This window comes from Schistocerca piceifrons, chromosome X (assembly GCF_021461385.2).
Source record: "Schistocerca piceifrons isolate TAMUIC-IGC-003096 chromosome X, iqSchPice1.1, whole genome shotgun sequence".
In the NCBI taxonomy this organism is placed as follows: Eukaryota; Metazoa; Arthropoda; class Insecta; order Orthoptera; family Acrididae; genus Schistocerca; species Schistocerca piceifrons.
Genome location: NC_060149.1, coordinates 917,076,865 through 917,090,683, shown reverse-complemented (window position 1 = coordinate 917,090,683; position 13,819 = coordinate 917,076,865). Strand labels below are relative to the sequence as shown.

The 13,819-nt window shown below is 37.3% G+C and overlaps 1 protein-coding gene across 1 annotated transcript in view; it reads right to left on the bottom strand.

Moving 5' to 3' along the window:
• Positions 1-13,819, bottom strand: part of LOC124721527 (exostosin-2) — a 100,628-nt gene that overhangs the window by 41,792 nt on the left and 45,017 nt on the right. Inside the window, exons 4-7 of the mRNA XM_047246544.1 lie at positions 9,000-9,139; positions 3,438-3,663; positions 3,165-3,348; positions 2,404-2,570 (exon numbers count right to left, since the gene is read on the bottom strand). Of these exons, the coding sequence (XP_047102500.1) occupies positions 2,404-2,570; positions 3,165-3,348; positions 3,438-3,663; positions 9,000-9,139 (717 nt within the window). The remainder of the gene's footprint in view (positions 1-2,403; positions 2,571-3,164; positions 3,349-3,437; positions 3,664-8,999; positions 9,140-13,819) is intronic.

Here is a 13,819-nt window from a genome sequence, read left to right as displayed (position 1 = left end):
AACAAAAGAGGGTGAGGACTATATGGTCAAAGAATGGCACTCTATTAAAAATACGAGCCTTACAACAGCACATGAAGTATTGGGGGCCAAGAAGACTTAGAAATGAAAACTGGTATGATGATGAATGTAGACAGGCTGTGGAACAGAAAAATAAAGCAAGACGGCACTATATTATGAGAAGAGAATAGAGGCAGCAAGGGTACATAGGAGGAAAAAAGGGAAGCCATAAGGAGAAAGATAGAGGAGACAAAAGAGCACTATCAAAGAACGAGAGCAGAAAGCTTTCTAAGAAAATTGCAGAAGAAACCGAAGTACGCTGACAGATAAACAAGATGTTCTGGATAGATGGAAAGAATACGTCAAGGGGATTCTGGAGGGCAGTCCTACCAGGATTATCAGGCACTCTAATACACTGCAGATCCAGAGATAGAAGAACCCAGATTAGAAGAGGTACAGAAGATAGTGCACTGTCTTGAAAACTTACAAAGCACCAGGAACTGATTGAACAATTGCAGAAGTGTTGAAAATGGGGGAATTAGTCTCCATAAACAAATCCACAATCTTATCAAGTTGATATGGAATCAGGAAATAATCCCAAAAGAGTGGACTGTAGGGGTAATTCAACCAATCCATAAGAAAGGAGACAAGACTCGTCGTTCAAATTACCGAGTAAGTATCCTGCTGAATATAACCTATAATATTCTCTGTAGTATTATCTACAGGCGAGTTCCATATGCAGATGAGATTCTGGGAGAATATCAGGGTCGATTTCAGCCTAATGGGTCAACAACAAATCGTATACTTGTGCTGAGGCAAATAGATGAAGAGGCATATAATATTGAGCTTTAGAACCTATATGTAGACTTGATAGTGTTGATAGGGCAGAAATGCCAAATGATTTGCTGCGGCTTGGTATACTGTCTAAGTATGTCTCACTTATCCAAGCAACATTTGCTGGTCCCAAGGCTGCAGTGCAAGTGAATAGAGAACTCAGTAAATGGTTTAGCATTAGTAAAGGAGTCACACAAGGGGACACCCTCTCAACAATACTTCTTAATCTGACTCTTGAGGCAGCCATTTAGAAGCATCAAATATCTGGTTACATCAACCCAGATGTGTGCATACACCGATGATGTAGCAATTATTAGTAGAAGAAGAGGAGTTTCATTAGAGAGAACAATATGTGAGCTGAAAGAAGCCACACTACCTAGAGGCCTTGCTATTAATGAAATGAAGACTAAGTACACAAATCTCATCAGGAAGGAAAATCTTAACTCGGATAAACTATCAGCAGCTGGTTTCGATTTTGAGCAAGAACTTTGACTATCAGTGATCTAATATTAATAGGACAAAATCCATGTCACCTGAAACAAAATAGCACAGCCTAAGTGGTAATAGATGCTTCCACACTTTTAAGAAATTCTTAGCCTCTATGTTATTAAACAGGCAACTGAAACTTCAAGTTTATAAGGTCATGATGTGAAACATGGAAACCAACAAGTACCGATGACCAGCATCTCAGGGTATATGAACACACAGTTCTGCACAAGATCTATGGGGTAGTTAGGATAACAATGATTTTTGGAGATTCAGAATGAACTGAGCTGGATCATCTGACATCGTAAGAACAATAAAAAGTAGGAGAATAGCTCAGCTTGTACATGGCCATAGGATGGATAATGGACAAACACCGAAAACTGTTTTTGAATGGAGGTCGGGTAAAAGAAGACAGAGAGGGAGGTCACAAAAGAAGTGGACATATGGTACAGAAGAGGCTATGAATCTCTCATAGTTAAAGGATGGCAGAGAACTGCGCAGGAGAGGGCACAATAGAGGAATCTTGTTGAAGAGGGTAAGACTCATGTAGGGTTGTAAAGGCATGAGGAGGAGGAGGAGGAGGAGAAGAAGAAGAAGATCAATATCAAGTGCCTTCTGTCTCCTCTGGAAGATGGGATCAAGTAGGGTCTTTAGTTTGCCTGTGTTTGTGCACACATTGTTCATTTTGAGGTGAAAGTGGTCAAGTTTTGTCATAAGAAAATTAATAGTATCATCTTTTGGATGTTTGTGTCTAATTAGCTGTTTTATAGCTGCAGGGAACATATATATTTTGACTAACTGCTACTCTTATGGCATTTTCATGTTTTGCATGTAGGATTCTTTGTAAGTCATTTTATGACATATGCAGTAAACTGTGTACCACTAACATTTCCCTCCCTCCTGTTCCATTTCCAAACGGTATGCAGGAAGAATAACTGTCAGTACATCTAAGTATTTTATAAACAAAATAAGCATTGAAGTCATGTCTCTCATCAACTACTTCAGTTTTTGAAATTGTGAAATCCTATAACATTTTATACCTTAAAACACAAAAGTTTGTGTTCCTTTGGAATGTTGATAGCATACCTCATATCCAAACTCCAGTTCATCTGCAGTAAGCATTACAATATCATCATCTATTGTCAGTATGGCTTCAGTTTCTATTTCTTCATATGGATAGAACCGATTGGATAGTTTGTTTTCTTTAGTCTGAATAACCTTCAAAGGCTTATTTATTTTGGGCCACATTGATGCTGAAAGCAATAATAATAATAATAAAAATAATAATAATAATAATACTGGAACAGAACCATTATAACAGATAAAACAACACCACATAACAAACCTGACATCATACTCACCAATAAAAAGAAGAAATTAACACAACTAATCGAAATATCCATACCCAATACAACAAATATACAAAAGAAAACAGGAGAAAAATTGAAAAATACATCCAACTGGCTGAGGAAGTCAAGGACATGTGGCATCAGGATAAAGTTGACATTATACCAATTATACTATTAACTACAGGAGTCATACCACACAATATCCACCAGTACATCAATGCAATACAGCTACATCCAAACTTATATATACAACTACAGAAATCTGTAATTATTGACACTTGTTCAATTACCCAAAAGTTCCTAAATGCAATGTAACATATACCGTACAGTTAAAAGGAAGTCACGCTTGATCAAGGTCCGCGTCACCTTCCATTTTTAACCAGACATAACGTCTGAGACAAGAAAGAAATAATAATAATAACAATATCACAAAATCATTACTTTTACAAATATGTTGCAGGTACAAGATTGTAGTATCAAGGCTACACAGTAACTTACGATGTGGTGGATATTTACGTTGATTGTTCCATACAACTAGAACTTTATTTAAGCTTGGTGCCTTCACAAGTTTCTGTATCAATGTAAAGAGAGACTCTACCCTGTCATATGTTAGTACTACTGCTGTGAAACCTTGTGAGCGAGGTGCAGTCAACTGCAGGAACAAAGGAGATTTCGTTGAAAGCTGTAAGAAAAAGAATGTTCTTGTAGATGTGTATAGCATTTATCTGTGGAAATTACAACAACCTGAACAACCAGTTATTTATATCTTACAGGATTTGGTGCCATATTCCAATCATCATACGTTCGGGCATACTGAGGGAATACCCGATCATTTATTATGTCCAGTGCTGTTAATGTAATAGCTTTCAGTGTTGAAAAGTAACGATGGTAAAGCCAATGGCCTTGAGTGCGCAGGTCTTCCAACCGTTCATCTGACACACTGGACAGTATTTCAGTAAGCCTGCCAAGATCAGCTTCAGTAATAATTACAGCAGCTCTGGAACACACAAATTCTGGATTAGAAAACAGAGGTAAGGGATCCAGAGATTTCAGTCAAATCATGTCACAAAATCAGGTAGTCCAAGAAATAACTGAAATCAAACAACAGTCATTGCAGTGTAAAATAACAAGAAACAACATGTTTTTATTTCATTTTCAGATTCCTGACTGTCAGATACCTGTCTGGCTGTGCCTAAATAGACAGTGTCAACAAGAATTTAAAGTAATTTCTTAGATACTTGGCAACTTCTTGCAGCTCACAATGAAAAGCAGCACTGTACAATATTTTACCAAAAGACTATTTGATGGACCCACATTGTTCAGGATAAACACGAAGTTACTCATCAAGTGCTGCAGTTAAATTTCAAAATTATCAGTTTAAGTGTTATAATGCATCACAGATGACTAACTTCGAAATAAAATTATGTCAGAAAGTCCACAGCCCATGAAGATGTCAAGTTTTGCAATACTTAAAAACATAACTACCTCTACTAAAACCTCAACCTGGGACTACCCTGGAATTTCTCATGAGAAAAAGCTAATTTGCTTTAAATAAAACTTCAGTACACAGAAGACACCACATCACTAACAGCAAACTGGAGACATGCTAGGAAGATGTACAGCTTAACTAAGGCGAAATCTTTCCTTATTTTTCATACTGGGCAATCAATTAAAATAATGAATGAATCAATGAATGAATGAATAACCTTTGACAACAACCTACTTTGACTGCACAGATACTCTGCACTGCCCACAATTTTTGAAGTTGCATTTGCAAAACATACAGCATGTTAAAAGTATTCCATGTTTTGAGAGGTGGTTGTATGGATCAAAGCAAGAAAAAATGTCCAGTAAACATGGGTTCTAAATCCCATACCTTAAGAGCTATGAGCATTTTTACATCTTCACTGCTGTGAAACACACCTCTCTTCTACTGCAAGCTCTTTGCTACTGTGAATGACCTACAGACTGCAGTAAACAAATGAGGACACATTCCTCTGTTATTGTTGATGAATAAATCATACAGTAAACACCTTTTAGTGTTGTTCCCATAAATTGAATTCATGGTTCTGGGTTAAGTGTAGCATATACATTAGTTGTAACGGAACAATTTTTCTTTTTTTTTTAAAAAAAAAGACAAGTTGGTGAGATGCTTTTACATTGTAGTTTTGTCTTTGCGCTTACCAGCATAGTGGGAGCCTATTACTCCACACAGAAAATGGCAGATTCAATCTTCTGTTACAGTGTGGCAAATAGAAACAACCACTGACCACATGACTGCAAGTTCCCATGGGGACTAATAGCCTCCCATTATACTGGTAAGTGTAAAGGCAAAACTACAATATACAAGCACCTCACAATTTTATCAAAACAGAAACTGGTTCCATTAGAATTAATGTATGCACTGCACTTAATCCAGAACTATGAATATGGTTCACAGTAACAACATTAAAAGATGTTTATTACATGCTGTATCTATGGACAATAATAGAGGAATGTGTCCTCATTAGAGTATTGCATTCTGTAGCTCATTCATGATTCCAGAGAGCTTGTGGTAGAAGAGATGTGTTTCACAGTAGTGAAGATGAACAAGTGCCCATTACTCTTAAGGTAGGCATTTTAGAGCTCATGCGTACTTGTTATTTTTGGCTTGTTGTGGTGAAAAACATGGAAAAAATTTTTAACACCTCGTATAATCACTAGCCACAGTGACTGAAATGTAGGAGACTTCTGTCTCTAAGCTGTTCATTTTTGGAACACAACCTACAACCAGCTTAGAAACAGAAGTGATGACACTTTCTGCAGGACCTGATCATCATTTTGCAGGACAACACTCAAGTACATACAGTGCCCGTTGTTGCTAATTTGTTTGACTGACGGGGTTGCTAAGTGCTATACCACCTACTGCACTCCCCTGACTTAAGCCCTCCTGAGTTCAACTCGATTTCTAAACTGAAGGAAACACTTCACGGCATTCGCTTCAGAACTGCTACAAATTTGTCAGGCAACAGACCGCGCCACTCGACCTGTCAACACAACTGGCACTGCTAAGAGTATCCTATGACTTCCACATCACTGGCAATGGGTTATACACAATGCTGGTGACTACTTTGAAGGTCAGTAAAACTTTGAAACACGTATCTATTTTGTACGAGCTGTAAATAAATAGTTGCCACTATTAAAGTTCCAACCCACGTATACATATTTTTAACATTAGGGCTGTTATAATACTCCCTTGGGGTATGTCCCAAAACTATTATGACATCTTATGATTTCTCTCCATTCAAAATTATGTGCAGCGTTCAATTGGCTTGGATGTCATCATTCCAATCTCAAAGCTGTATCCAACATTCCACGGACTCAACAAGAGGCAGCACCGAACTATAATTAACAGCTTCTGGAAGTCGAGAAACACCTACTGCCTACTGGATCTTGTGGATGAGCCGGGTGAGCCAAGTTTCACAAGACGGCTTTTAGTGAAGTCATGTTGACTACTACATAAATTTTTTTTTCTCCAAAAAGGTCTCATATATGATTATTAAATAAGTTCCCTAACTTATTCATCCTAAAGGATTGTCAATTACCACTTAGTATTGAACTGGCAGGTAGATTACTGTGATATCAAAACTATACATGTTATTGGGTTCATTATGAAAAGGCACCACTTCTAATCATGAAGACAGGCCCAGGCAACACAGCACGAGTTAACCCAGTACCCCACTGTGTTGGACTGGTGGCTTGCACCATGTCATCTCAGTAGTATTGCGACCCTGCAAGCAGAATTTTAAAGTCAGAGCATACTAGAACACGTGGCTACAGTTTGATCCAAATCAGTCTGCTGATGCACCCACTGTATCTTTTATAGCCTTTGGCCCCATCTATCCACATCCACTGATGTCTACGGGCTGAAGATGGCACAGCAGTCAGTCAGTACAGTTGGACCTTCAATGCCAATTTATCATGAGGTTGTCAATAAAAGCTAAGTCACGTAGCAATTTTGAAAGCCACAGTATTTCCAACCATGTCTGGCGCCTTAACACCAGAATAGATTATACATGCAGTTCAGAATAATTACATTCACTCATTTCTAGAAATGCATGAATTCTGCATTAAATAAGAAGTTTGTACTCCAGAGTCACACTTCAGCCTATAGTAGGACACGGGACATAGCGAATACAGCAGCATATGTAAGCAAAACTGGATGAAAATTAGGGATAGGAATCAATGTCAAAAACACCCCCTCCCCCTCTCCCCTCCTTGTGGAAGTCTATGAATGTATCACACCAGGACTGGTCGCCTTTCAACTGTTTAACAGCTTGGTGGATTTTGGAATGTTTATTCAAATACGAGGTCTTAAGAAGCAACATTCTTGTCTGAGCCATCCAAGCACCACTTGTTAGCTGCCTCACAGCTTCCATCTGTCAGCACCCCTCTCCTTTTACTAAGCCATCAGAAGTTTTCCTGAATACCTTGCTGGACTGCAGTTTCTGGGTGACAGGCTCATCCTCAGAGAAGGGCAAAGGTCCAGGTTTGAGTTGACATTGCACACCCAGTTTTAATTTGTCATAAGGTTTGACACTGGTAGATACAGAGACAAAAATATTATGCTAGAAGTCATTATTTTTTTACCTTTAGGCTGCATTACATCCTGTATGTGTACGGAACACCATTGAATTTTCTCCATTCAATTCTTGACAGCGAAATGTTTCTTACTACCTATCACTATGAAATTTTTGTGTTTGGTTTATTTTCTTCAGAAAATGAAGTCATTTGGGTAAAGCTTAAATCTAAATAGCAGTTAGACAGCAATTTCATATAACAATATTCAGTTCCCTCCCATAATCCAATGCTATTATATGTGAAAATCAGATAATCGGGTCAGTAAAACTCAATCACTGAGGTTATCTTCACAGGAGAAAACTATATAGCATTCTGAACTCCATTACATAAAACTTCTGAAATCTCTCAAATGCACTTAAAAGATCCCTATACATGAGTGACAGTTCACAGCAATCTGTCACGTGTGTGACTGATTGCACATGTGTGTGCAAATCACAGCAATTGGTCACAGGTCATTTTGAAATCCCAAGCAGTCTGGAGGATCACATGTGATTTGTGCTTGCAATATGGCTGCCTGGCTTGTTGGCAGCTATGTGTGGTAATATGGCTGTGACTCATGTCTGTAGTTTTGTTTCATTTTTCCCACATTGAGTAAGAACTTTAAATTAGAATTTATAGTTATTCAGGGACCCTGAATGACTCTGAGAAGTGAACTGGAGGCTAGAGTTGCCATTTATATTATGAAGTAATACAAAATACAACCTCCAGTTATGTAGTGATTACCATTTTGAAGTTTGTGCAATAGAAGTAGAATTGATGGGACATTTACAGTAATAGTCACAATACAATAGGCTCCATCTGATGATTTTGAGTTAGTTATGAAATAATTACATTCATTATTAATGTTTTTAACTTCTAAATAGAATGACATATGTACTGTAATATTAAGAGGACATTTTAGTTTAAATGTTCAGGACAAGTCTACTTCACAGCTATACTCAAGTCTCTTGTTTTTTCATACGATCCAACTCTCCATCATAACTTTATAACAAGAGTTCTGGTAATTAGTAGTGTTGTTATAAACAACATCTACATAGGCATATCGAGACTTCAACCAAATTGTGTAAATACATGCAATTAAACTGTAAGACCACTGTAAAACAGGAATTTAAGTCTAATAAATGGAAAAAAATTGTACTTGGACACTGAAAAAGATTGCACAATCTACTTGGCATCACTGAAAAATGTAATGTATTCTATAAAGTAACCTACAGTTCACAAGAAAGAAATTTCAAAACAAGTCTAATAAATCATAATTCTCATTTATTTTAAATTGCTTTTTGCATGTATTTGTGAGGGTACAGAAATTAAGTGTAACTGCTAGTAAACACTGCAGTTCATTTTTCATATCAGTAGTAACCATAATACTGATTTAAACTGCTTGACAAACTGCTCATGTCTGGCATGTTAAAGTGAGCCACCGATTGCTGGTAATACCACATGTGATGGATTCCTGTGATCCGTCCCCAATATATGGGGCCCTGTAATTCAGCAGAAGTGTTTTGACTAGTGGCTTATAGCTGTTCTATGATTAGTTTGTTTATCATAGATGTGGTGCCAACTTTGTTGATTACACTTTTGTTTGATCAAAATATTTTTTGCCAATTTATATTCAGTACTGTGAACTACCACCAAAGAAAGTGATACTGAGAGATTTTCAAAATAACAAAGAACACAAACAAAGAACACACACAAAAAAGTTTCTGAGTTTACCTCTTCCAGTCCAGAACATCACTGAAGGGCATGATAAGTGAATCTGCACAAATCACCGGAACACAACCCGCTGCCATTGCCTCCAGGAGGGTTGGTTGTCCTAGTCTTGCACCACGTATCACCAAACAGAATTTAGATTGCTGTAACAGTATATTTGTATAGATACAACTAATTCGTACCTAGTAACTAAAAGTCAAATCAGCATTTATTTATAGCATGGTCAAAAGATGAAACAATCATGAAAATGAGGTGCAAAAGTCTTTCTGCACTTATATGGCATTGTTTTGATGTCTTGAGGATGACAGCAGACAGTCACTTAGACTAAAATGGACACTGTGATTCTGTAAATTAGATTAGAAATAATCTATCACTTGGGGTTGAGCAGAAGAGTCTTAAAGGGATAGGATGAAAAGTTCTCTGTTTGGTAGTAAAATAACTGTACTCTTTAGGTCATAAATGTACTTTTTTACCACGTAATATCCTATTAGGTTAATGCACCATTAAGTACATGCCAGCTCTGAAGTGTGATTCTGAAAGGTCTGCAAAACATCCACCTACAGCTGCCATGAGTTCTTCACTGGACTCAAAATATTTTCCAGTCTTATTGTTTTTAATGTGGAAATAAGTGGATATCAGATATATCAAAATCTGATGAACAGTGTGGATGTTCCAAGAAGTCATACTTCAAATACTCCTCAATTTTCCCACCATAGGTCAGTGCACTGTCCTAATAAACAAAGATTTTATTTTCTCTTTTTGCAGTCTCAGCCTCTTCTTACCTATTTGTTCATCTAGTTTGCACGGAATATTATGTAAAATTTGACAGTTACTGTTTTATCCTTTGCAACATAGTCAGTAAGACGAAATCGCATTCAGATCCCAGAAATGCTGGTCACAGTCATTCTGACAGACAAAAGGGGCTTTGCTTTTTTTGTGCACCAGTTCTCATCCATTTCTTTAATTGTTACTTCATTTCTAGTATGAATGGGCGAGTCATAATGCCTCCTCTACATTAACAAATCGACTCCAAACCCAGTCTGACCCCTTTCTAAACTGTCCAGACAGTGCTGATAAATAAGTTTTAATTTCTGACTTTGGTCAATATTCAACATATTTAGCATTCTTCCTTGCGATAACCTATTTTACAATTAATTATCCATGAAAAATATACCACAGTCTTTCTTCTGATATACCTATGGTGCAGGTTATTTTATATCCTTTAATCGTCAATTATTTAATTCTAACAGGACTTGCACTCTACATTTTCATCTGTGACTGGAGTTCTGGGATGTCCTTTACATGCATCACACTCCAGATCAGGACAAGTACATCAAATTCAGCAATCTATTTCATAACTTTTGAAAATTGAAGAGCACGTTCATTACAAATCACCTGTAACTCCTAATGAGTTTATATTGCCAGTAAACTGACCAAAACAGAATAAAAATATGACAGTATGGTATTAAAGTGTATCCATTTAGAAAATGCACACACACATTACATATATACAGGGTGTTTCAAAATTACACCACAAACTTCAAGGGGATGCAGATGGTATCTAGACAAACAAAATGAGGATAGGAACCTGTGTCCAGAAATGTTATCCAATGACGCTTCGGAGTGTCGAAGCTATAGAGACGGTGACTGTATATGTATGTATATAATGAGTGATTCTGTGATGATGATATGAACTTTCAGGGGTGATGGAGAAGGATAAATGCATCACTTTGAGATAAGAGACCCTGGCCAAGGAAAGAACAAGTCGAAAGTTATAACAGAAATTGTTCTGATACCTCTGGCAGTGGAATACATGTACAGGTACTGTTTTTGCTTTGTAGGGTACCCAACTTTCGGAAGTGGTAGTATGCACCAAAAGAAGGGAAAAAGTCTATTATACAAGGGTTTTAAAATGCATACCTTAACAGCCAAGAGCTATTGTTTAATAAAGGAGATATATTTCACAGCAACGAAGATGAACAAGTACTCACAGGACTTAAGGTATGCATTTTAGAGGCTACTGGACATTTTTTCCTTGTTTTAGTCCGAACGTTGCCCACCCTACAATATTAGCAACAACAGTACTGGTACATGTATTCTACTGTCAGAGGTATCACTTATAATTTTCAACTAGTTCCTTTCAAGACCGGGGTCTCTTACGTCAAAGTGACACATTAATCCTTCTCCATTATTCCTGAAAGTTTCATGGAGCCACCCTGTGTACACATACATATAGATTACACGCACCAATGCCTATAACTTCAATGTTCCATAGCATTGTTCAAATTCACAAGTCATACTATTGTGCACTGTGTATCAATATAAAAACAAAATTTCTTTGCTTTAAATGCCATCTCTTTCCCAAACCAAAAATGTAACACCTTGTCTTCTTATAAGACAGTCAGAATACTATGCTAGCCATTTTAAGGGCTGCAAAGAAACAAGTTAAAAGACTTTTCAACCTAACAACCAATTCAGATGACAATATAGAATACCTACCATAAGAATAACCAGAATAGATGCAGGACCCCTCAAACAACACCAGACATGCTTCTATATCTGTGGCTTTAGTGTATCACAAACCTATCTTTTTATGATAATTCTCCACAACTAATTCAGAACTGACCTTAACACTGCTTTCATTTCATCTGAATATTTAGAGTACTCCACAAAATGATTTTTTTATCTTTTGTTCTGTCTTAGTCACAGTCAGGCTTTAGAACTCTTCATAAAAATCAGTCTAGCATTTCTTTTGTAATGCTATACTCTCTCAGTATTTTCTCTCCCTCCCCCCCCCCCTCATCCCCCCCTCCCCCTCACCCTCCCCCTCCCCCTCCCCCCCCCCCCCCCAATGAGACTGGAGCCTACTTCTCTAAAATATTGCTAAGGGTAACTCTAAGCTTCAAAACCCCATCAGATCAATGGATCTTTCACTAACAGTGTCTTATCTTATCACTCTGTGAGCCTCATCATACCTAAACCATCATGAAAATACACAATAAAAGTTCTATGTGCACCTGAAGTGTATGCTGCAGACAGATGTAGTAGAATGACGCTATTGGCTGGAGCACGTTTGGTACCTGCACCCAGGTGCGAATCACCCCACCACCCACCTTCTTATGTGCACACCACTATAGCACAACAAAAGGTATGTTACTAAGACTGAGCTCTCAAAATTAACCTTAACATGTTACAAAAACAGTGCTATCCAGGCTCAAACAAATATTACAAAATTTCAGTAAAGATCACAATAAATACACACCCGAGGTCCTTTTAAGTTGACAATACGAGTGCTGCAGTTTCTTGATTTACATGGAAACCAATTGCAGAATCAGTTGTTCACCCACCCACAAACAATCATGTACTATCTCATAGCAAGCAAAGTATGGATTATGGGCATGTTAAAAGTCAAAGCAAGAGCCAAGCAGTATTTAATTAAATCTGAAGTGACAAATATCTTGATGTTTTTACAATGTTCAGTTTAATTTTGAAACTTCAGACTATCTGATTGAACAAGATACTCTTTTAAACACACTTTATGAATTGCAAAAAACTTTGAATTGTCATTTACACCTGGTATGGCGTGTGCTGACTATTTCATGGTACATATCACCCACCTTGAAGCCTACACCAGCATGTAAGTTCTGAAGGGTATGTCTGATACCAGTCACAGTTAAGCAATCTATTAGAGAAGAGCTAGACTGTCTTGATTCTGGGTGTCATCTACCCCAGAACTGCAAGTGATTGGGCTACACCATTAGCTGTTATCAAGAAGATGAATGGATCTCTTCATTATGTGCAGACCTGAAGCCTAAACAAGGTGCTCAGTTCATAGTAAATTAATATCTAATTCCTACACCAGAAGAACTGTCGAAATTACCAGCAGGAAAACATTTTTCAAAGATATCCTGCACTGACACACATTTAAAGTTGCTGCTAGACAGTGTGTCACAAAACCCAGTTGGTTATGAACATACCTTTTGACTTATGAAAGTACCTGCACCACCAACTGGCATTGCATGCATATCACCAATTTTTGAAAGATATTTGGAGCAACTCACAGTGTTAGTGCCGGCCACAGAAAAGCTTTTCAAGAAGCAGAACATTCATGTCATGTCAAATGGGCCTTCTGAGTTGCTCCAGCTGAATAGGGAATGAGGGAATTGCAAACTGGCCTCCATAGTCTTGGAGTTGTGTCACTTTCTCAAAAGCGACATAGGATGAGGAATCTATTTCACTTTAGATACTTTTTGATATACTAAAGATACTGGTGATCTATTTTAAGTTTAACGAATAGTCACGGTAGTCTCATAAAATATTAAACACAGAACAGTATGTTATTATAATAATATTAACCAATAAGACGCATGCACCAATTTCTTCTTTGTTTCCATATGGAACTATGTGGTTTTTCGGTACCGGGGTAGTACTTATATATGAGTTCTGCCATTCTTTGTGAAGCCACCATAAATTAACACACTGGCACCTACTTCTACATTACTAAAAATCATTGTAGAGCCAAAAACCATTTACAAATTAATAATGCTATGACACTTTATGTTTTATAAGAAGCACAAGTCAAATTTCCCTAATATGTCTCAGTACAATGATATATGTAGCAATGATTCCCTTGTACTTCACTCACATCTCCAGAATGGCAATACAAAATTATTCTCATATCTCCTTTCTATGTGAAGCACCTTGATTGTGAGAAAAGGATACAATTTGGGAGGTGCACATTCATTACACCACAAAAACATCAGGGAAACCTAATTTTCAATACATTTTTACCATGTAATTTCTTCCCCAATCCCAAAAAATAT